The following is a 23,470-nucleotide window of genomic DNA, read 5'->3' as shown; positions in this document are numbered from 1 at the left end:
AAGCTTCCAAGAATCGTTGCACTCCCAAGAGATAGTGATAGTGATGGTGATCGTGACCGCCTTTTCACTGCACTCCCCCACTCTCTTTCCCCCCGGACAATAAGCAAGCAAAACCTCCCCCAGAAGAACAATACCAACGTATGCCACACACACACATACCCAAGTAGTACCAGTAGTGGTAGTTACACTCGCCAATCCATCTACCAATTTGACACCCCCACACTTCCCTTCCCTCCCCCTTAAACCTTCATCATCTCATCTCATCTCATCTCACCTCTCAACGCGGGAATTTTCATTTCAGGCCCTCCTCGCGGCAGCCGCCCTTCCCTGCCTGCACGCATCTGACGCACACCGAGAAGTCGGTCTGGCGAAAGATCCCCCCCCCAACCAAAACGCAACCTGCAAAACAGCAGAACCCTTCCCGACAACTCCGAGAAATGTTATCTGTCACCCGTCAAGTGGCAGCCACAGCCACCCACCCACCCACTCACCCACGCATCAATCAGCAAATGCGATGCTCCGGAGGGCGCCAAGGCACACCCAGAATATCAAAGATGCGACGCTCATCGTGGCCCTCGAGTAGTCGGCCCTCATTGATTTTTTCGCGTTGAGGACCGCGTAGCACGTCCGTGTAGAGACCTCGTTGATTGAGCCGCATGCCCTTTTTGCTTGCTAGTAGTCTCATGCTTCGATTGAAGATGTCGTTGCCGGTGAAGTAGATCAGTGCGGCTCCGATCTCTGCGTCGGGGACGAATAGGAGGTCGATGCGTCGCCAGGGGCGGGTAGGTGTAAAATAATTTTCCCATTTGTTGTCGCTCTTGGGTGGTGGTGGTGGTGGTATGGCACATGCACCGTGCCATTTGGACCCGTCTCGGGATGATGAGCTGGCCAGATCGGCCTTTATAAAATCTTGCCTACGCAGCGTCGGAATTACGGTTCTCATCATCACGGTTCTGATGTAGTCGATCTCGGCGTCGGGCTTGGTGATTAGGAGGTCGATGTCACCGCAATCTGGGGCACCGCGGCGATAGGAGCCCGCGATGATGACTTGCATGTCTGGGTCGGCTGATTGGACTGCTTTGCGGACGATTTCGCCGTGTTCTTCGACTTCGGATCGAGGGATGCGTTGGGCGAAGTCGCGATAGTGGTCTATGCCGACACGCTGGTTGTGGGTCAACTTGATTTTGAGTCTCAGGTCTCCGAGGGTTTTGTAGCCTTCGGCTAGCCATATGGATGCTTGGGTGATGCCGACGCCGTAGATGCCGGTGAAGAGTTTGAGGATCTTGTCTTCGCGGCTGTTGGTGGCATATTCGAGCTGGCGGAGGTGGTTGGTGGAGACGATTTCTTCGATTTTGTTGGCGATGCGCTCTCCGATTCCTGGGATGGCTAGGGCTTCTAATCTGGTGCTGATTTTACGCGGTTGTCGGCGGAGAGCGCTGATGGCTTTGCGGTAGGCTAGGACGCGCCACTGGTCGTTTGTTCGCTTGTAGAAATCTAGCATTTGCTGGAGGATGGCTATGGTGTTGCTGTTGGGGTTCTCCGAGTTCGATTGTGCGTCGTGCTTCTGCATGCAAACGAAGTTCTGTTGCCAGTCGTCTTTTTCGATAGCCTTTCGCTTCTTCTTCGCTGGTCCGGCGTCTGATGAGTCGGAGGTCTCGTCGTCATCGGCTGCTGCTGCCTCGTCGGCTGAATCTATCCCTATGGGCTAAGTCATTTGTCAGTCCAAGGCTTTGAGATGTACGCAGTGGGGGGAACTTACCAGGTCCTTTATTGCCTGGACTTCCTCGATCACATCATCCAAGGCATCGCGACCCTGGTTCAATTTATCGATGATCTGTTCATCTTCCAGGTGTTCGTCGACCTCCGGTTCGAACAGCTCAGTGTCAGCTTCGTCATCGGTGCTCTGTGTATCAATGTAACCGCGTTTCGCCTTCGCTGGCTTTATCGGCAACGACCCGTTTGACGAGGGCTCACGCGCAGGCGAGGATTCTTTAGCCTTCCCAGGAACAGGTGCGCCACGGACCCGAAAGCGAGTTTGAGTCGCGTCCAATATTTGGCGGGCCCCAATACATAGGAGAGGATAGTTACTGTCCACGAGAGCAACGTTTTCCTTCAAAGGCATTAGTATCAGACTAGACAATGCATGAGTTCCTAAACTTACCGGGATGGGTTTATTCTTGAAATGTTTCATGACATTCTCGTACGTGTACCACCTTTCTACAACGACATGAGTGATGGTGTCATTCCATTCCCTTGCTCGCGAGGCACCGTATTCACGCGCACGCTGCATTTGGAGCTTTCTAAGTGTTGTTCTGTCGTCGTTGGGGAGGTAGTCTACTCCTTCGAATTAGTGTCACTGAACGCTTAGAGGTACACATCCGAGGTTATAGTACTGACAGAAGACGAGACCCTTGAGTATCTTCCGGTGTTCTGGAATATCAAAGGCCCTAAACCCACGTCCCTTTCTTTTATATCTGCCACCACGTGTAGTCTTGGCTTTCCGCGGCATCACGTCTGTAGAGGTTGATCTGGTCACAGCTGTTGTTGGTGATTGTTCAGACGTAGTGACAACTTCCTTTTCAGTGCTGACCTCAGATATACCTGAAGAAGCAAGTAAAGTCTCCGAAGAAGCAAGTAAAGGCTCCGTAGAAGCTCTCACCGATGGTGGCGCCGCGGGAGCCTTTATGTCTGAGGCCGGAGTGAATGAGATAGACGGAGAGCATTCACAGCGCTTCCTCGAGAGATGCACCAGACTGCTGAAATCCTCATTTTCACCATCACTGGGATATCCCAGCCGCTCTAATTCCCTGAAAAAGGCCTCCTTGTCCTTCACCATCGTCGCCATGGTATAGTGAAGTGGAAGGTCCCGAGACTCAAAATCCGGCGAGCCATGAGTTCTTGCGTCACTGCTGCCTAGCAGGTAACAATATCATCTGACGGAAGCAGCCATGAATACAGAGTTCATGCAGTCAGACAATCCATCCATCCACACCAATGTCAGATTATTCAAATCAAACCATTATAGAGTGGCACGAATCCCACCAGTGACGCGTGATACTCGGTCACGAAAATGTCGCCAAGTCACGGGACCGCCAATTAAACTCGGCCTGTTCGGCGAGTGGATCTCCAGCAACAATTATCAGTGATAGTCCAGTGAAGAGAGTCTGCCGAACATTCAACCCAACCAACCGACCAACCAACCCACCTCAATTACTTCTCCACAGTTACCTCACCTCCAACAATGTGGAAGCGCACAGGGGTTCTAGCCTCATTAACTGAGCCGACGCTCCTCCAGAGCACTCGTTGCCTCAGCTGCCAATTGCGCAATGCGGCCGCTCTCCGGCCCCGAACCGCTGCGCTGCGTTACTACGCCAGCAAACCCGACACCACCAGCAACAGCAGTGAAACCAAGCCGACGACACCCTCCCCGATCTCATCTCTCGCGAACAAGACCAACAGAGTAGCTCAATTCCAAGCAAACTACTCAGCGACAGCATCCAAAGTGCCCTCCCCGACGAGCGAGCCCGGCGATGACGACTTCATACCTCCGACGCTGGACCGACCTATTGGATCGGTGATCCCACCACAAGAAGGGCAGAACACGGGTGTCGATGACCGGTCTATACGACAGAGGAGAGATGATTTCGTGAACTACGAGAGACATCTTGAGCGACGGAAAGAACTGTACGTCACACCATTCCATTTCCAGAGCCTATTACTTTTTTTATGCAAGCTCTAATACTAAAACCTCGATGATAAAACTACCAGAACCCGCCAGGTCGCAAAGCCCTACTTCCGCGAATGGTCGAACATGCGTTACCACGAAGGCAAAACCTTCATGTCGAACCCGCGGCTCTTCAAGCGCGACAAAGCCCTCTACTTCCCTAACATGCACGGCATTACTCTCGCCTCGCCAAAGGAACCCCAGAACACGACCACTCTCTTCCGCGGAAAGATTACAATCGTGAACCTCTTCTCTAGCGTGTGGGCCGAGTCGCAGGTCGTTACTTTCACGGGCAAGGAGCAGAACCCTGGTCTTTGGGAGGCGATTGCCTCAGAGGGAGATGGAATGGTGCAGAAGGTGGATATCAACCTGGAGGAGAATGCGTTGAAGGCCGGGTTGGTGAAGATGTTCATGTGGCGTATGCGGGCCAAGTTGCCGGAGGAGCAGCATGAGCGGTACTTCCTGGTGCGGAAGGGGTTGGATGATGGGTTGAAGGAGAGTATTGGGATGTTGAACTCGAAGGTCGGGTATGTGTATTTGTTGGATGAGAATTGTCGCATTCGGTGGGCGGGCAGTGGGCCTGCTGAGACGGTGGAGTTGGAGGCGCTGAATAATGGGGTGCGCAAGTTGGTGCAGGAGAAGAAGGTCAGTTTGCAGTCGGAGATGCCGGCGCAGGAGTGGGATGGTGCGAAGGGTCGGGGTGAGGCTGTGAAGAAGCCTCGGGTTGTTATGCCCTAGATGGGTTTGATGTGCCATGGATGGCTGGACAGGTACGGGATCACCCAGTTCATATACTGGATTCTGGACTCTGTGTATGTACATACCAGGGTGTTTGCGTGAGTGTTGAGTGAGAGCGTGGAATATGCTCCAGACAGCACTGACCCGACACCAGGAAACAAATCTCCCCCCACAATTAATCTCTGTATAGTATAGACGCAAAAACAGCGCATAGACAAAGGAAAGGATAGAGAAGAAAAAAAAAAGAGACAAATCTCACTCCTCCAAACGCCCATCCCAAACCCACAATAGACAACGCAAGCAGCAACCACAAACAGGATGGCAACATGCTTCAGACAAAGCAAACAGAATCAAGCAATCACCTCAACCAAAGCAACATCAAAAAGCAAAACCCAATAAAAGCCCCCAAAATCAACGCATCCCGTCTCCTCTTCGAGCCAATCTTCCCAATCAACGCATTCATCCCGGGCACCGAGTTCGCCGCGCCCACAATGCGTCGATTAATACTCGCCAGCGTCTCCCGCTGGAGACCAAAATTCTCATTAATAGCATACGCCTGACTCAGCACGCCATCAATCATATTATGGCTTTCGTCAATCCGACCCCGCTCTTCAAGCATGTAATCTGCTTCCGCTTGACCCGGGTTCGAGTTGCGGTAGGCATCGATATCGGAGCGAACGTTGGAGAGGAGGTTAGCGCGGTCGCGGGACTCGGCGATGGCGGATTTGAGACGCTGGAGTTCGCGACGGTGGTCGTGGAGGACTTCGCGGTGACGGGAGAGGTTGTTTTGTTTGAGGGCGGAGGAGGTGAGGGTTGCTTCGGAGTCGAGGAGGCGGGCGAGTTGGGAGATTAGGGAGTCGCGCTAGTGATTGATTTTATAGTTAGTTAATGTGACGTTATAAAGTAGTGAGATGGTGATGGTGATGGTGATGAGAGAGAGTAGATGCGTACTCGTTCTAGGAGGTCTTTGAGCTGCGATTCAATCCGTTGCTCTTCCTCCGAGGGTGTGGGAGGGAGCTTTGTTAATGAGGCGTATTGCGAGTATGTATGGAAAAGGTTCTCGGTCTATGATGTATGTACATTGTTAGGAATAGGACACATCTTATGTGACAGGAAGCGATGATCGTACCTGAGTCTCGAGAGATCGGGCTTGCTGCCGGAGCTGAGCCCAGCCGGTACCGGTTGAAGTGGCCATGGTGATGATGGTGGATTACGACAATATGAGGGTGTATATAGGTAGGTAGGTAGGTTGCGAGTGATGTGTGTGTAGGCAGTAGAATGAGACTGGAAGTTATTCAACGACACCGATAACGACGATAAGACACCGTCAAGTCGGAAATATAGAACGAAGAGAGTAAATCAAGCTTCAGAAATGAACCCCGTCATAACCAACGCAACATGATCCGACCGGCGGCACAGCAACAGCAACGACGACAACGACAGCAGTAGCAGCAGCAGCGACAGCCAGCCTTAGTCTAACCCACTATCGCACGGCCAAGTCAGGGCGGCCGGGGCGGCGGACGGAGGCGGCGTCATCCCGGGGGCGCGGCAGTACTTACTTACTTACTACTAAACCAAAAACCCCAACTGGGCCACGGCAACCACCAGCCACAATCACGTGCCCGCTTAAGCCGCCGCACACCCAGAAAAAATCAAACCCTAGTCCCACAACGAACATCCCAAATTGACCCGGTCCATCTTCAATCCTCACGTCGACAACCCGTACGATACGACACGAAGCCGCCCACCATGGTATGTTGAATTGCGCCGCATGCTGCTATTTCGCAGTTTTTTGATTTCTGCGTGAAATGCTGACCGGTGTTTTTCTTATTTGAAGTCGTCCAAGGTCAAGGCTGGTCAGCTCTGGGGAAAGAGCAAGGATGACCTCACCAAGCAGCTGGAGGAATTGAAGACCGAGCTGAGCCAGCTCCGTGTCCAGAAGATCGCTGGCGGTGCCTCCTCGAAGACCCACAGAATGTGCGTTTGAATTATCTCCTGCGAACCCCTCATGTGTGTGTGTGTGCGCTGTGTGTGCGTGTGTGGTGTGAAGGATGTGAGATTTGCACCTGTCGGATTGTGGATTACGGCCGGAGGAAGGACAACGACAACAATATTCGACAATTCGAAAGATGGGAAGACGAATACCAACCAAGAAGACAAATCCCGACAAAACCCATGAAATCGACATACCAACAAAGAAACGAGGGGCACACGACCACGAACAACAAGAAAAAAAAAATCCAAACCGAGAAGAAACTTTCCGACAGGGCGCCAAATCCAACATATCTATTACCACCACCACCTACATGAGAAGAATATGGGCACACATGCGCACAAAAAATCTGGAAAGAAAGAAGAAGAACAAGGATGCTGATATACCATCTTTTTAAACAGCCACGACGTTCGCAAGTCGATCGCTCGCGTTCTGACCGTCATCAACGCCAACCAGCGCGCTCAGCTCCGCTTGTTCTACAAGAACAAGAAGTACACTCCTCTTGACCTCCGCCCCAAGCTCACCCGTGCTCTCCGCCGCCGTCTCACCAAGCACGAGGCTACCCTGAAGACCGAGCGCAAGCGCAAGCAGGAGATCCACTTCCCCCAGCGGAAGTACGCTGTTAAGGTACGACCCACACCCAACATAACCTGAATTCGGGATCAGTCCCCCCTCGAGGGGAAGTAAAAAGCGCCAGTTAGCTAACTGGTATCTAAAACAGGCTTAAATGTTAAAGACGGGGTCGTCTCTGGATCTGGATGGAGTTAACGGGAACGTCGTTTAATGATGACGGGTTGACCTAACCTTGCCGTGAGGGGGGTCGGATTCATCAAAACGGTTTCTTTTGAAAAAAGAAATCGATTATGTATCTTAGAAAAAAAGAAAAAGATGCAGATCGATGTTTTTAAATGAAGGCCTTGCTTGACATGACATGAGATAAAAGATTTATGTTATTGGTATCGTGGTAGTTGCGGAGTAGATGATTCAATTTCTCTTGTCTCCGTGTGTAGTGGTTTTTTTCGCTATCGAGTAGTAGTCTGATCTTGTATGACTGCGCCCCTGGTCAACATTTAGTATTGGATAGATACTGTCTACGGTCAATGGTGGAATGTCTCAACTATCGGCCTAATGTACGAACCCAAGGAACAGTGGAGGCTATTGACATCGTAATACTTGTCCCATTCGTGTTTGCATCTATATACGCTATTATACCACACGCCTTAATCATTCTATTCTAACCTTTTGGTATCAACATAACTACCCAAAAAGCAACTGCTAACGACCGCCAGGGTCGAAGCCCTTTCTACTTCCCCACCTCGTTCAGACCTGACTCAAGAGTCCACATTCCTCCACAAATGCACGATCGTAAATGGCCCAACTTGAATATCATGCGGAACGCAAGGACTGAGCGTGGCGGATAAGTCCCCTCAGATACATCGCAGCAGCGGACGCATCGCCGTCGAAGGACTCCCTGGCTGTTCTGTTTCCCAAGCTGGGGTCCATTCGAGCCTTGTGCGATCGTCATCCGGATAGGCGTTTTCTTGATGATATCCACTTCTCGTGTGCGCCGATATAACTCCGAGCGTCGGTCGGATCCGAACCCGAGCCACGAGTAGTCGTGCATGTAGATGGCCATGCGGTCGACGTCGGACTTGAGTCCCGGTACCGTTTGTCGAAGAATTGTTGAGACAGCTGCAACGAGGACAGGAGGAATGCGGGCGTTGACAAGCAATTCCTTCTCTGGCCCCGGACGTTCAGTGTCACCAAAACCGGCACCATGGTAGGCGTGTCGTACGGCCGAATCGACCGCCGAAAGGAATTTTTCGTATACATCAATGCGTGCAGGCGTGGCATCTAAAGCTTGGCAAATTTCTGCGTACTGTAGACGAGAGTCACCGGCTAGAGATGCGTTCGTATAGCCCGCGTGGATGCCACGCAGGCCACGGCAGATAAAGCGCAAGAAAGCACGGGACATGCTTGAGAGGAGAATGATGAGAGCTAGCGAGTTTGTGGTTTTCACTACGGGGCGTTAGTACAGTTGACAGTTTCCGGAGTATGGATTTGACCAACATTTTTGGCTGAAGGCTTCCTGATCGGCCGATACACTTTCAAATTCATCGGCGAGGTCGAAAAGCTCGTTTAGTATATAGAGAGAAAAGTCAAGTGCCCATCTGGTGTTTCCAAGCATCATACGCAAGACGTCTATATGAGCCATGCTGTTAGCAGCTTCCGTCAAGGTCAATGTGAACTGACTTACCAGGATCATGTGGCTCTGCCTGAATCCCTTTGTTGTACTGAAAGAAAAATGGGTATAAAATGGCGGCGTGGCGAAGCTGAAGAATCGACCAAGAGACAGAAGAGGCAAAACTTCGTGGCTTGTACTTATCGGCAAATCCCAGAGCAGCTTGTACACTGAGGCACTTGGGAATATAGGGGTGGTTCATCAGCTTTTCCTGCTCCACTGTGAAATTGCAGTTGATGGGCAGTGCGCGGTAAACTTCGTTGATGAACGTGATTTGGGCATCTGGTAGCAAGTGTCAGAATTGATGATTGACGGGGATGAAGGTTGGTACGGACCCTGTGAGAGTTGCTGTATTAAAATTAAGAGGATATCGTCTGTGTTGACTTCACTTCCACATCCGCGGCAGAAGGCTAATGTGAATGATGCAATGGCTGCAGAAAATTTGTCTGCCAAGTTCAAACCCTTATTAGTAGATAGTTGAGCTGGTAGAAAGGAGAAACGCACTTTCATCGTAAAGACCGTTTTCGGCTCCGTAAGAATGCTCCATAACCTTGAGGTGCGTCTGGCCGTCGTTGTCTAGCATGACTGCAGCGCATGCGCTCGGTGAGAAAGAGACGTGTTGACCTTGACCTATCAGAACACGGTTAGTAAAATTCCAGATCGACAATACGAGGCACTACAACCTGAGGCGTCTGGGGCATAGTGAAACCCTGCTTGAGCTAGGCCCGTCACCGTATTCGCATCATCAACACCATTGAACAATGCCATGGTTTTCGGGTCGTAGAAAGACACGGAGCTATCATCGTAAGTGATAGCAACCACATTACCGTACTCGATTTGGTCCACCGATATGACATAGCGGTCAGAGTAGATGTCTTCCAAGCGACGCAGCACAGGTCTAGGCTGTTCAAAGAGTCAGCGCGGTCTGTATGAGTACTGGTATGTTTCACGTACCTTCATCTGAGTACTGTTTCGTTTTGTGGCCATTTCATCAAACTTGGGGTGAAGGGTGAAAGTAGCAGTATCCAATTGCCATCGTACAATTACACTTGCTGGTCCTTGCGGGCCAGGATGATCTGGAGTAGCCTGAGGTGGGGTTGAGAAAACCGCAACAATCCATGGGTTCGCTGTAGTCCCAGCAGCGTTATCGGAGGCCGGGAGAAATATATCCAGGCGACTGAGGCTATATAAAGGATTTGAGACCGACTGCTGCATCATGTCGGGTTCTTCTCCGTCATTCCGAGGCATCCCAGGCACTGTGCATGACGTTTCCACCTTGGAGTGCGTGAAACGGAAGCTAGGGACTGGGAATTGGGGTGGCGTCTGCTTTGGCTGTTGTGCAGGGTCCCATTGAGGCGGGTTCCAGTTGATCTGCACCCGATAGAAGCGGATCTTTTGGCATATCGAGTAAGTAGCGACAAGGATCCCGTTCTGGGTTGCTACCAGAGCAGCATGTGACAGCATCCGATCTGAGTAGCTTGTGCTCTTCAAATCCACGGAGATGTCATCCCATCTGCCGTCCGGATTCTGGTACAAGAGTTTCATAGATCCAGAACGTGTAATGCATAGCAGTGCCGCTTTATTTGCAGGGTGAAACGGACCTATCGGGCGGCGACGGAACGGCGAGTAAGCCCAGCGACCCTGTACTTTGGCTGCTTGGTAAAATGCATGCACCTAAGAAGTTTAGCATGGAGAGACAAATGTGGTTCGCAGATCGACATACGGATCGTTGGGTATTCAGCCACATCATGCCAACAATTTGAGACCCATCGTCGGGAGAAAAAGCCGGCTGTCGAAGGCCGTTAACACTGTTGAGGGCGAAAGGGATGTGATAGACTGATACACGTCCAGTCACATCGACCACAGCCAGATCGGAACCAGCTTCGTTCCAACTCAGGTGAGTGAGAGCATGCCCGCCGTGCGCTTCGGTGATTGGCATCAAAGGGGTCTCATCGCTGAGCACCCACTTGCCATCCGACGGTCGACATTGCAGATGGCGGACTTTCACCCTCAAGGAGTCTTGTGAGATGTAAGCAATACATCCCAGTTTGGACCATGCAATCTTCCTTTGAACAAAATTAGCCTACAGATCCAAGCTAAGTATCGCGACACCTCAGAAGACAGTGACTTACTGGCAACAGCCAAGCAGTCGCATCTCATCCAGACGCTGGGCAAGGCCTCTGGCAGAAGAAGCTGATGGTGGCAGGCCCAGCTCGAGGGAGGTGGGTTCGCCAAATAAATCGTCAACATTGATACTATCGTCCATCATTAAGGGCATTGTGGGGGTGCGAAGCTCTAAATCCAATGGGGGTAGTAAAATGTCTTGGGAGGCCAGTGATCGCAAGACTCAGATATCATAGTTCGATACAATTGAACCTCGGCAGGCAATTGCGCAGGTAAGATGGGCGGGGTGTAGCCACAGATGGGCACTGAATGATATGCAAAAGGGCTTAGTTGATAGCAGACAGAACCCTCATGGCATTCAAACCCCGGATCCAGACGCTACCCTTTGGCCGGGAGGATGATCATGGGCTAAGTTGACTCTCCAAGATGATAGTTTCATTATTCGGGACTAGTGGTCAGGTGGAGCTCTCCGCGCCTCTTAGTCAGCGTCATGTGAGGTCATGTGCTGTCGTAACCAGGACAACCAATCACACCGGCCCCACCAGCCATGGGCGCAACGATATCGGCGAGATCCATCTTTGAACTTCGCTGCTGGAGGGAAGTTCCAGGAGCTGCACGACCACCTTGACCACCTTGTGGCAGTTGCCATTTCTAGCACCGGGGGATACTATGTTAAACAAAGGAGTTGTCAATAGGCCAAGTCTGTGTTAGGCGACCGTGCAGATATTCCCTATAGTTCCCGCCAATATACGTCAATCGTGAACCCTATCATGACTACTCCTTGGGAACACTAGTACTTGCTTGAGGTCTGCGGTCGGCTTACAACCAAGCGCTTGCTCACTAATACCAGCTGCAACTGTACCCTTCAGATATAGTACCACTGTCTGTTAGTAAATGCGTCATATTTCTGTGAACTGGGAAATTTCCGGAAGTAATAGTCGCAAAAAACAGCCATTAAGGGCATTGTGAAGAAACACGTTCAGACCAGATACGGAAGGGCATGATGCGTGATGGTTCCTTACTACTACTTACAGCAATGAATATGAGCTATCTGATGATATCCCATTCCCTAATTTGTGGGCTAAAAGACATGTCATCCGAGAGAAGCGTCTATTGCATCGTTCAAGATGGAGAAGAAGACCGTTTAAAGAGCGGGGCTCAACCCGCCTCACTTGTCGAATCATCCACCTTCCCGCAAACAACGTCCGATCATCTCGGACGGATGATATATTGCAAACCAAGCCGAAGTTATAGCATTTTCCTCTATAGCAGGGATTTTCTCTGAATTGCAGTCATAGTGCAGTCTTACAGTGGGCTTGCTAGCAACAAGATGAGCGCCTGATCGGACGAAGAAAGAAACACGAGGCCCGGCAGATGATGTTGGGAGAACATAACCGATGCGACGCCTCCATAGAGCACGGTGGTGATTAGCAAACACATCTCATCAATTACACGTATCTACATTCAAGTTCGCTCTTCAGATAGCAGAGAACGCAACTCAACAATAATACAGGTGCGGGGAACGTAAGTCCGTGGAAGATCCGGCATCCTGGAAAAACCGGACCATGCCAGTTCTTGCTAGAACAACGCCGCACTTTCCGACAAATGCCTCAAGCATTTTTGACTAGGAGCTTCATCCGATACCCCGCGCTGGTCCGTCCGTGAATATTGCTGTGTCTGGTTCGATCACACAGACCAAAGGTGAATATCAATGCCATGGCAAAGGCAGCAATGATTCCAGTATGGGTTCACGATTTATACGATAATTATATCACAGATTTTACTGGCATATGGTCAGCCCCGCAAGGAGATGACGAGCATACGTAAGGTATCCCTGTGACCCTGGTTGCTGATTATGAAATAAACGCTCAGCCTTCCCAACAATCGTAGCGTTTGACGCGACGGATTCGGAACGATAGTCGGAGGGCCGGCTAGTGCGAATGACGGTCGCGATATGGGATTCTGATAACTGCAGTCAAGCCCACTCGGGTTATGTTAGGGGATAATCATTAAAACCAGAAGGATATCCGACCTCTTTGTTCATTCCGACAGCCCTCCAATGTGTGGGAAAAGGCATGGTGAGGATTGCCTCGCACGGGCAAGTATATGTTTGGGCTGTGGTTGGCCGGAGAATTGGGTGAAGCTTCCACGGCCAATGGAAGAAGCTCCCCAGGCCGACAGCCCCCTTTAGCGCGGTACGGGATCGGTAACGAGATTGGCAGCACAAAACCGAATTTGCAGGAGAAAAATGACGAGGTTAACTCCAAATGCACCCAAGAGCCAGCCCCCACCGGGCTGTCCATACAGGGTTGATACGGGAAAATTCCCAATAGTCACTGCAACCCCGTAACAATGTAATGTAACTGGCAATCAAAGTGTGTGTTAGTAGTAGCATAGCAGTATAGTAGCATGTCCCAAACACTGACTAGTAAATTTAGGTGTAGTAGAGCAATATCATCATTCCCACCGGCATTCATCCCAACTTGATCAACACGCGATCATATCTATCTACCCCTCTTGTTTCCAGACACATTCCTCTGAGCATACCACTTCGTTGCCCGAGTTTGTGTTGTTACTGCAGGTCAACCCCCTCTTCCTCTACCTCAATCTCCCCCCATTTCCCCATTAGCCCTCTTTGATGCAGAGCCTTCATCGACTCTTCCCGAGCGATACCCGTGGGTCAAAATAAACACACTGCAAGCGAGAGGATCTGACCGGCCTGCCGTCGAACCTGCTGCAACACTCCCAAGCAGCAGTCAGTCAGTCCATTCTATTCTAGTTGTGCTGGCTTGCTACTAGTAGCCCTTTTCTTTCGCTCTCCCTCTCCGTCCGTTTTCCACTTGACCTCACCACTTGCTGTCCTCGACCCAGACTTGCGCTGTCCCAGTCACGGGGTGGTTCCTCTTGTGCTGCCCATTCCTCCTCTTCTTCATCTGCCCCCATTGTCTTCTTTTCGTCGTTCTTCTTCTTCTTCCTCTTCTTCTTCTTCCACCCAACTCCCTTCTTGCTACTACCTCCGCCCGAAGTCAGGGAGCCAGACGTGAACGACAGGGGAAAACAAAGAAGCAATATCTGTCCGAAATTATCCCCCTTACCGTCATTCCCACTTGTCAATTGATGTTTTCCGTTTCTTTTCCGGTCCTCCATGGTTTTCTCTCGGGACGATATCTAGCTTTGATCCCCCCCAGCTTTCCGTGAACAGCGAGCCCTCCTTGAGTCTTTTCCCTCCCACCCTCGATTCCAATTTTTCTTCCCCCGATCTCTTTGTGCTCGCTGTTTGCTTCGTCACCGCGACGGCCTGACCTAAATGGCGCCCCGTCGTACTGCCACCACTTCGTCCACCACTACCACCTCCACTACCACTACTACTACACACTCCACCACCAACTCCTCTCGCTCGTCTCCGAAAAGCCTTCTGGCGTCATTAGGCATGGATGATGACTCGGATTGCTCGAGTTTAAGCTCAGCGCCGGCATCACCACTGGCACCACCTGGTTTCTATCCGTCGCCGCCCCCGTCGCAGGACGCGGATGAGCCTAGCGCCGCCCGCAGCCAAGACGAGTTGCCGCCCGCCAGGAAGAAGCGTCGGGTCGCCGCCCCCAAAGAACGCCGAACTCAGCATCTCGACCTGTCGGCCACCGCCGGCCTGTCCTACACTGAACAGCAGTCGCAAATTGACTATCTCGTCAAAACGATTCAGCGTCACCGCAAAATTGTCGTCATCGCCGGTGCGGGTATCTCCACCTCCGCAGGAAGTATGCTTTCCCATCCCCACTCCTGATCCTGTCACCACCACCGCGACTGTCCGCTCTTGCCTCTTTTCCTCGTATTTTCTAATCTATCATAGTTCCTGATTTCCGCTCGACCGACGGTCTGTTTAAAACTCTTCAGAAGAAACATAACCTCAAAGCATCGGGCAAGCTCTTGTTCGATGCAGCCGTTTACCAGGATGAGGCGTTGACCGCCTCCTTTCAGGACATGGTACGGTCGCTGTCCGAGGAAGCAGCCAAGACCTCTCCCACAGCTTTCCACCACATGCTGGCGCGACTGGGCCAGGAGAACCGTCTCACTCGTCTTTACACACAAAACATCGATGGCATTGAGACCTCAATGCCTCCGTTGGCCACGCAGATCCCATTGAACGTCAAAGCGCCCTGGCCACGCACCATCCAATTGCATGGCAGTCTGGACAAGATGGTTTGCCAGAAATGTCGACATCTGAGTGACTTCGATGCGGGCTTATTTGACCGTCCCGATGCCCCCGAATGCCCGGAGTGCTGCCGTAACAATCAGTTCCGTATGGAAACCGGCCAACGTAGCCATGGCATCGGTAAGATGAGACCTCGCATTGTCCTGTACAACGAGCACAATCCGGACGAGGAGGCCATCACGTCCGTTATGAATGCTGACATTCGTTCCCGCCCGGACGCCCTAATTGTGGTCGGTACGAGTTTGAAGATTCCCGGAGTGCGTCGCCTGGTAAAGAGTCTTTGCTCCGTTATCCGGAGTCGCCGTAACGGAGTGACCATGTGGATCAACAATGAGTACCCCACCGGCAAGGAGTTTGAGGACTGCTGGGATCTAATAGTCAAGGGTGACTGTGAGGAAGTTGCGCGACTGGCCAATCTGAAGCGGTGGGATGCACAGGACGACGTGTTTGATGAGTGCAATTCTTCGGAAGTGGAACGAGTGAAGAAGGAACAAGGCGAGGTGTCGGTGGTTGTCACCCCCAGCAAGAAACGACCCACTCCGACAGGCTTCCTTACTCCATCGTCGAGTTATGAGGATGAATCCAAACCTTTGGCGAAGAAAGGTCGCCCCAACCCCGCCAGCAACGGACGGAGCATTACAGATGTGCTGCAGGCGGCCAAGACAGACGGGCCAAAGAAGGCTGCTCCGAAGAAAGCGGCTCCGAAGAAGGCTGCGCCTAAAGGACGACCAAAGAAGGCCGAGCCAGCGAAGAACTCCAAGATCAACAATTTCGGAAGGGTCACCAAGGCTCAAAAAGCTGCCACAAGTGACAAGTCGACCAAGCTGGACAAGGACGACACCAAGGCGATGCACCCGTTGGCTCCGGGCGCTGCTCGCAACAACGGACCGAATCAGACGTTCCCCAAAATGGTGGGCAAGGGCGCCTCTACTCCTCCCCCAAGCGGTCGGTGGCGACAGAACGAGACCATTTCTCCTGACTCTATTCCTCGAGGGATGAATCTGTTACTGAATGAGCCGACCGCATGACTCAGCTCGGGTCTGCGTCAGCGCGTCTTCCCGTCTTCTTTTCTTCTTTTTCTTCTCCTTTACTATTATTTTACATTTAAGGCCTTCCTGGGGAGTCTTTTCAATTTCAGTTAATGGCGATACCAATGATAGACTATGGGACATGGCGTTTGGGTGGGATAACGAAGATATCATTTGGGCTCACCTCACTGCTTCAAGCAGCAGCTATATATAGCTGGTTGGAGTCCCTTGGGTACTCTTCTGATTTGTGGCGTCAACTGCACCAATGATTGTACAACATAGGCAAGCCCTTGTGGGCGTTGTGAGTGCGGAGTTCAAGGAGTCCCCACGTGGTGAATATAATGAGCTGCTGGTTGTGATGAAGTTGAATTGGGTATCAACACATTGTACATTGGATATGGAGTAGAAGTGATATCATGCAACAATCCATTTCGTTGCCGCATACCCATCAGCCGTAAACAGAGACAAAGACATATACCATACCATACACACATAATCATCATGAAACACAATCTAACCCAGTCCCAAATCCCCTCGCAGCTGACTCCCCGGCCCATCCTCATCCTCACTGTCCGACTCATCCCCCTCAACATCCGGATTCATCGGCCGTTTCGCCCGATCCAAATCCTCCACTCGATCAATATCATTCTCTTCCTCTTCCTCCTCATCATCATCCTTCTGCTCTTCTTCTTCCTCCTCATCCTCCTCTTCCTCTTCCTCCTCCTCTTCCTCTTCATCATCCTGCTCCTGTTCCTGCTCATGCTCCTCCTGCGTCTCATCCCCTTCCTCTTCCTCCCCACCACCACCACCAATACCATTCTTCTTCTTCTCCTCTGCTCGCTTCACCCTCTTCACCCCTCTATCCCCATCTTCCTCTTCCTCCTCAGCATCCTTCCCCACTCCCTCCGCCGCCGCCGCAGCAGCAGTAGCACTACTACCACTATCCCCCTTCTTCCCCCTCCTCTTCCCCGCCTTCAACTCCGTAAACGCCTCCAACTCCTGCTCCAATCGTGTGCGGAATCCATCAAACTCTAGTTCCGAAATGGCGCTGAAGACGTCCGATGGCGCGACGGTTCGTTTGAGGGTTGCTTCGTTGGCACTAAAAACAGCCCCCAAAGTCAATACATTATCCTCCTGGACGCAAGATAGATCTAAAGGGATGAAGGGGGAAACATACTGCGACGACAAATATGACACAAACACCGTCGCGGCCTTCTGAATCGCCAATACCGCATCCTTTTGTATGGATGTATTCGGAGGAAGAACGGATTTTGCTAGTCGGAGGGTGAGAGAGCGGGGAAGGAGGTAGTCCTATTACCATAATTTATTATCATTAGATACCTGGTAGTTATGATATTCCTCATATATATATGTATGTATATATATCGAAGATATGTTTGAATAAAAGGAAGGAAGGAAGGGAGGGATATATACACACCTCAATACTCACACCCCCCTCCGCCCGCGCCTTGAGTTGTTGTTCTGTCGCTTCGACCATCTGTCCTGTTGATTCGGGAAGGTGGACGATATCTGAGGGTGATTGGGAATGGTGTATTTGGGATATTTGGGATTGTTCTGCTCCTGCTCCGTCATCGCCGGGCGTGCTGCTGCTGGTGGATTTTCGGGGCATGGTGGTGCCTTTCTTCCTTCCTTTCTTTCTTTCTTTCTTTCCTTCCTTCCTTCCCTTTTGTGTTTCTTTCTGTATTTCTGGTTTCTTATTTTTCTTGGTCGTCAATCGTTGTGGGTGAAGTAAAAAAATATAGAATGGAAGGAGGTATCGTGGTGAGTGATTGATTGATTTATTGATGTTGGTTCGTTTTAAAAAATTCCTGTGCAGAAATGGGATTGTGACGCGACAGAAACGCGGAGGAGCGGCGCGTGTGGATCGGAGAGGGGGCGGAATCTTTGGGGGTGATTGATTATGGGTATCGTATCGCTTCGGGTGGGTGGTGATAAGGTTTCTTTTCTGCAAGTACGTATGTACATACTACTAACTTTGTATGTTGGGTAGGTAGTGTGATGGGTTAGTTGGGGGTTGGTGATTGTTTTATGTTGTTGGTTATTTGGATGTGTTTTATTGATTTTCTGAACACTGTTACTTCATCAAATTGAGAGGGAGTGGTTGAAGTGGTGTGTGCTGGTGGGAGGTACCATCCAACTATATATTTTGGCCGGAATACTGGAGGTTGTTCATATGTTGGAACAGTGAGGTAAAGTACTACCACTAGTATACTACTACTGCTGGTAACTAGTACTCAGGTACTATTAATAAACTACAATACACAGTTGCACATAATTCAATGCTAATTGCTTTGGCATTACTGCTATAATTGACATACGATACTTCGGTCCGGTATATGTTCATCGCAATTGACACTATCTACCTTTTAAGAAACCATTAACGCCTGGTATCCATGAGAAAAACATCTATTCGGCCATCTCATCATCCTCCCCATTGCCCCACAATCCCTCAATCTTGAACTCTGCCGCCCACTCCGTCACAATCTGCTTCGTGTCCACACCCTCGGTCGGCGCCGCCGCGCCCTCTGCCGTAGTCACTACCGGCAGCACAGGGGCGTTCACCCAGCCCTGGATACGTCCATCACGCCAGTCGTTAATCACCGTCATGGCGGCGGCCTCGATGTTGGGCACACCACCCTTGCCGAGACGACCACGCTTGCGGGCCACATGGACCAGGAAGTCGTGCGTCTGGTCGCCACCGGTCGGGATGAGCGGGGGGATGTTGTAGAGTTGCAGCAGCTTGGAGATGAGGTCGTCCGATGTCGACAAGCGCTTGAGCAGCAACGACACGGCGGGAACGGGGTCCTCAATCTGCTTGGGGGGAACCGCGTTCAGGAGGATCAGACGCGCGTGCTCCTCCTGCTTCTTCTTCTTCTTGCTGGCCTTGTCGCTCGAGTTGGGGAAGACAATACCGGGGGAGTCGATCAGCTTGAGCTTGCTGTCCAGCTTCACGGACCGCAGGCTGGTGGTCACACCGGCCTCGGCGCCCGTGGGGCAAGCGTTGCTGGAACCCTTGTTCAGACGGGCCGTCAGGGCGTTGATGACGGACGACTTGCCGACGTTGGGGTAACCGATCACACCAACAGAGATGGACCGCTTCATCTGCTTGTTGTGCGCGTACGACTTGAGCGCGCGGAAGAGCGTCTCGGAGGTGCCCTTGACGGTCAGCTGCTTGTGGTCGAAGCTGTGAGCGTTGCCCGAGCCGTTGGAGGCCTTCAGAGGCAGCGTGGGGAAGTAGCGGCGCAGATGGAACAGCCAGTTCTTGAGCACCGGAGGAGGAACCAGATCGATCTTGTTGAGGATCAGGATCAATCGCTTGTTGCCTCCGTCCGCGGACATGATCTCGCGCTCCACCTCCTTGGACCGAGTGCCCTCGGGATCACGGGCATCCAGAACGTACAACACCACATCGGCGTTGTCAATAACCTGCTTGAAAACCTTGTCGAAGGCCCGTCGCGAGCTCTCCTTCGAAGTGCTCTGGGTGATCGGGGCGGAGACGTCCAGGCTGGCACCGCCTTCTTCGTCCTGGTCCATCTCGTCCATATCCTCGTCGTCGGAGTCGTCCTCGTCCATCTCATCGTCCTCATCATCGGAGTGCTCCTCCTCGTACTCGGCAGCTCTGGCACGGGCGGAAGCAAGCAGCGCCGCCATGGGGTTCGAGGAGTCACCGACATCCTCGTCCATATCGTCGTCGATCAGATCGTCCTCATCAATCATGACATTGGCATCAACAGGATCCTCCTCAGCGCCACCCTCCTTCTGAGCCTGGCGACGAGCGCGGGCCTCATCGCGAATGCGCTGTTGTTCCTCCGCCTTCAAGCGTCTCTTCTCTTCGATCTCGTGGAGGATCTTGTCCTTGTGCGGGAACAGGTTGGGGATACCGGGGTCCTTCTTGATCTTGGAGCGCCACTCGGGGTTCTAGAAGCAGCATTAGTATGAGCAAGCAACGATGATGCAGAAACATGCAAGAGGGAGTGGTTTACCTTCTTTGCAAGCTTTCTCTGCTTGCGTTGCTTGGCCGCGGAGGCCTTTTCAATCTTGTGTCGTAGGCGGACGGGAACCCGCTTGGAGTTTTTGCCTGGAGGAAGGGTTAGCAGAGGACAATGGCGATACTAATGAAGCGAACATACCTAGCTTGACCATCTTGCCTAATAACCCCTAAACCGTCTCTGAGCAAAAAGGCGATCCAAAGCACAGAGACTCACTCTGATCCGCCCGAACAATTTTGTGCCGCCAAGAAGATTTCGGCGGCAAGGCGCTAAGATAACCGGCACAATGAAACACCGATCTCCGGTAATACCGGCATACTTTCTTACTACAGACTATGGATATCCGGCGCTGCCATTCGTTCGTTCCTTTGGACTGACTCTCTCTCTCACGACTTACCAACTCATTCACTCCTTCTGCCTGAAGCCTGAAACCCACCTTTTCTTTTCCCTTTTGTCCCTCCTTTTGCTGACTAGCGGTGCTGACTGTGTCCACTCCTTACATCTATTTACTCACATCCTTTGAGTTGTCCCTCCATTCCTTCTACCCCCACCTTGTGTTGGCCCTGGATTTTTCTGTCCTACTTCCCCCACCATTATCATGTCTAGACCATCCGGCTCCTTCTCTGCCCCTCCGCAAGTCCACACTTTTGACGGACTACTCTCCGACTTTGACGGCACTATCGTCGACTCAACCGATGGTCAGTCCCCCTCCTTATGCCCACATACCCCTCCTCTGTAACCATGTACTGACATCTGATCTTTAGCGATTGTGAAACACTGGCACAAGTTCGTCCCCACCACTTCCCTTCGTGCAACCAAACGCCATTCGTCCTAATCATCACTTGCAGAATCGGTGCGGAGTTGGGCGTTGACCCCAAGACCATTTTGGCCACTTCCCACGGCCGCCGAAGCATCGACACGATCCAGTTGTACGACCCGAAGAAGGCCAATTGGGAGTGTAAGTGTATTCCTTTGGACACTCTGCAGTTCGATTGAGAAACTCCAACCTGAAACCACCACCACCACTCTTCCTTATCGTCCATCTACCACATACAGCATACAGCAGACTGACCAGTTGCTTTCTCAACCGCCAGATGTCAGCTACATCGAAGGTCGCATCCCGAAGGAATACGGGTCGGACGCCGTCGAGATTCCCGGGGCGCGGTATTTCATGTCAGCGTTGGACGACGCCGGCGCTCGCTGGGGCGTGGTAACCTCTGGAACGCGTGCGCTGGTGGACGGCTGGCTGGGCGTGCTGAACCTCGCTCACCCCAAGGTCTTGGTGGTGGCGGAAGATGTTGAGCTGGGCAAGCCTGACCCCCGGTGCTATCTGCTTGGTCGGACGCGCCTGGGTCTGGAGCATTCCTCGTCTCTGGTAGTTCTGGAGGATGCGCCGTCGGGCATCAGGGCTGGTAAGGCGGCCGGGTTCAAAGTCATTGCGCTCACGACGACCCACACGCTTGCGCAGCTCCAAGAAGCCGGTGCCGACTGGATCGTCGAGGATCTGAGAAGTATCAGCATCAAGGGCGTGGTCGATGGCCAGATGCAGTTGGAAATCCGGAACGCCTTCCAATAAAGGGGATTCACTTTGAACTTTGAACTCCAGGTGGAGGGAGGTTTCTGGAAACCCGACGACGAAAGTTTGGATCCAATAGATTGCGGGCATCTTATCCTTTTTGACCTTTTGGGATTATCCATGCTCTTCTTATCCACTTCCTTGATTTCGATTGACATTTAGCCTGATTTTTTTGATCCCTTTATTGTGTGCGGGTCACAGTATCGGGGTCCAGTCTACTACGAAGATTCTTAGACAGAACCCTCGATTGTACATAGACAGATACCTACCTACTTACTTACCTTGAGTGTAAGTCAGATTACCATTAGATAGACCAGCGAAGAACCGTTTTCCTACATACATACCTACCAACAACAAACAACGCAACTAGTCGATCACATAGTAAACTACTAACTAACGTTACTGTACGTACCCCAAATATGACACATCTCATCTCTCTTCCACCATCACCAGAGCGACACAAACAACACCCCCCCAACGTTTTCTTTCCACCCTTCACCACCGTTCCATCCGTTTCTAAATACTTTTTTTTTTTTTTTTTTTTTATAATACCTTGCATGCCACTAACTAACGTACGTACGTACGTACGTCCCTTGACTACTACCTACTACCCTTCTCTCTAACATATGACCCAACGCAGAAAATGCAGATACCCCGAAGTTTCTCTGAAATCATAACGGTGGGGTTGTTTGGTTGGGGTGTGATGTGATGTGATCTAGATCGAAACTGATTCTAGTTGGAGGAGTTTTTCTGTATCGGTCTAAGATAAACATGGTAGGTAGGTTGGTTGGTTGGTTGCTCATATGTAGTTACTAGATTTGGGAGGTGGTTGTTAAGGATGTGGATGATTTATAGTTATGTATAGATAGATGGGGCTTGGGGAGAAGGTTCTACTCTACTTCAGTCTACTGCTTGGTTGTTGTTGTTGTTGTTGTTGTTGCGGAAAGTGAGAATGGAGGGAGATTTCATGGGTTCACTTGAGTGGTGTTAATTATAACTACTACTCTTTATACCTGAGGTCAAGCATATACTAGTTTATGAGGAATATAAGTAACTAGTTAATTCGAGCAATCAATTGACTAACTACGCTCAATGGGATTTATTGACGATATGAAGTGGTGAGAGGCGCAGCGGTGATGGTGATATTCATTGTTAGTACTGGTAGTTTGGTCTTAGGTTTCAGAGGTAGTAAGTGTGTCTGTGTGTTTAGAGCGAGTGGTAACTACAGGATGTGAGTAGTAGGCATTGCTATCCTCCTACAGTATGTGTCGGGACATGTAAGTGGTATACGGAGTAGTGACAGTGAAAGCTGTATGTCTCACACCGGAAATCTCAAAGAGTATTCCGTGCCGTGTTGACTGTCTGTGATGTGATGGACTATCTTCTTACTCACCAGACCCTTACCTTAGCTTAGCTCGAGATAGAGTATACAGTAGAGCTTGTCGTCTGTCTTGTGGAACATGGAGCTTAGTGCTGCTGCTGCTGTTGCTGCTTGTCTGCAGGTTAGTACATAGCACATAGCGTACCGCCAATGTTCCCCATTCCCCCAAAGAGAGGGAACCTAAGAAGATCATGTACTCCGTAAGTAAGCAGGATACCCTCCATGCGTCTGTCTAATCCCAGGGAGACATGACAGACTAGTATCGGGTCGTAAGTAGGTTCGTACAGTAGACAGGTTGGTAAGTAGTAAGTGCCGGGGGAAGACAAAGCCGTACCTACAGTAAGCACAGTGCAGGCAAGCAGACAGACCCTCCGAAAAGTAAAAGAGGGAAGCTCCATGCTAGATAGTTAGCTAGCGGTGAAGCAACAGCAGATCATTGAGTCC

At 51.2% G+C, this 23,470-nt stretch overlaps 9 protein-coding genes across 9 annotated transcripts; 4 read left to right on the top strand and 5 right to left on the bottom strand.

Annotated features, from left to right (window-relative positions):
* Positions 1-502: 502 nt before the first annotated feature.
* Positions 503-2,845, bottom strand: AKAW2_30752S (DNA-directed DNA polymerase IV; the record flags this gene model as incomplete). Its single annotated transcript, XM_041687300.1, has 4 exons — positions 503-1,705; positions 1,760-2,110; positions 2,162-2,334; positions 2,398-2,845. The coding sequence occupies 4 exons, from the start codon at positions 2,843-2,845 to the stop codon at positions 503-505; spliced, it is 2,175 nt and encodes a 724-aa protein (XP_041541199.1).
* Positions 2,846-3,241: 396 nt separating this feature from the next.
* ATP10 (mitochondrial ATPase complex subunit ATP10) lies at positions 3,242-4,462 on the top strand (the record flags this gene model as incomplete). Its single annotated transcript, XM_041687299.1, has 2 exons — positions 3,242-3,684; positions 3,769-4,462. The coding sequence occupies 2 exons, from the start codon at positions 3,242-3,244 to the stop codon at positions 4,460-4,462; spliced, it is 1,137 nt and encodes a 378-aa protein (XP_041541198.1).
* Positions 4,463-4,820: 358 nt separating this feature from the next.
* On the bottom strand, positions 4,821-5,657 carry AKAW2_30750S (putative vesicle transport v-SNARE protein Gos1; the record flags this gene model as incomplete). Its single annotated transcript, XM_041687298.1, has 3 exons — positions 4,821-5,324; positions 5,414-5,527; positions 5,592-5,657. 3 exons carry the CDS (start codon positions 5,655-5,657, stop codon positions 4,821-4,823), a joined length of 684 nt encoding a protein of 227 aa, XP_041541197.1.
* Positions 5,658-6,211: 554 nt separating this feature from the next.
* RPL35 (60S ribosomal protein uL29) lies at positions 6,212-7,182 on the top strand (the record flags this gene model as incomplete). Its single annotated transcript, XM_041687297.1, has 4 exons — positions 6,212-6,214; positions 6,300-6,439; positions 6,857-7,082; positions 7,177-7,182. The coding sequence occupies 4 exons, from the start codon at positions 6,212-6,214 to the stop codon at positions 7,180-7,182; spliced, it is 375 nt and encodes a 124-aa protein (XP_041541196.1).
* Positions 7,183-7,758: 576 nt separating this feature from the next.
* On the bottom strand, positions 7,759-10,975 carry SIN4 (mediator of RNA polymerase II transcription subunit 16; the record flags this gene model as incomplete). Its single annotated transcript, XM_041687296.1, has 9 exons — positions 7,759-8,474; positions 8,526-8,657; positions 8,713-8,979; positions 9,033-9,143; positions 9,202-9,327; positions 9,381-9,600; positions 9,652-10,371; positions 10,421-10,763; positions 10,830-10,975. 9 exons carry the CDS (start codon positions 10,973-10,975, stop codon positions 7,759-7,761), a joined length of 2,781 nt encoding a protein of 926 aa, XP_041541195.1.
* A 3,153-nt stretch (positions 10,976-14,128) lies between these two features.
* AKAW2_30747A (putative SIR2 family histone deacetylase (Hst4)) lies at positions 14,129-16,059 on the top strand (the record flags this gene model as incomplete). The annotated part of the gene is made up of 2 exons (XM_041687295.1): positions 14,129-14,576; positions 14,669-16,059. 2 exons carry the CDS (start codon positions 14,129-14,131, stop codon positions 16,057-16,059), a joined length of 1,839 nt encoding a protein of 612 aa, XP_041541194.1.
* A 513-nt stretch (positions 16,060-16,572) lies between these two features.
* On the bottom strand, positions 16,573-17,689 carry cbfA (putative CBF/NF-Y family transcription factor; the record flags this gene model as incomplete). The annotated part of the gene is made up of 3 exons (XM_041687294.1): positions 16,573-17,158; positions 17,237-17,370; positions 17,498-17,689. The coding sequence occupies 3 exons, from the start codon at positions 17,687-17,689 to the stop codon at positions 16,573-16,575; spliced, it is 912 nt and encodes a 303-aa protein (XP_041541193.1).
* Positions 17,690-18,486: 797 nt separating this feature from the next.
* On the bottom strand, positions 18,487-20,223 carry AKAW2_30745S (putative GTP binding protein; the record flags this gene model as incomplete). Its single annotated transcript, XM_041687293.1, has 3 exons — positions 18,487-19,998; positions 20,064-20,158; positions 20,211-20,223. 3 exons carry the CDS (start codon positions 20,221-20,223, stop codon positions 18,487-18,489), a joined length of 1,620 nt encoding a protein of 539 aa, XP_041541192.1.
* Positions 20,224-20,667: 444 nt separating this feature from the next.
* On the top strand, positions 20,668-21,645 carry AKAW2_30744A (HAD family hydrolase; the record flags this gene model as incomplete). Its single annotated transcript, XM_041687292.1, has 4 exons — positions 20,668-20,767; positions 20,834-20,855; positions 20,918-21,027; positions 21,164-21,645. The coding sequence occupies 4 exons, from the start codon at positions 20,668-20,670 to the stop codon at positions 21,643-21,645; spliced, it is 714 nt and encodes a 237-aa protein (XP_041541191.1).
* Between the last annotated feature and the right edge of the window lie 1,825 nt (positions 21,646-23,470).

This window comes from Aspergillus luchuensis, chromosome 3, assembly GCF_016861625.1.
Source record: "Aspergillus luchuensis IFO 4308 DNA, chromosome 3, nearly complete sequence".
Lineage (NCBI taxonomy): Eukaryota > Fungi > Ascomycota > Eurotiomycetes > Eurotiales > Aspergillaceae > Aspergillus > Aspergillus luchuensis.
The sequence above is the reverse complement of the archived record's forward strand: the minus strand, read 5'-3'. Positions and strand labels throughout refer to the sequence as shown.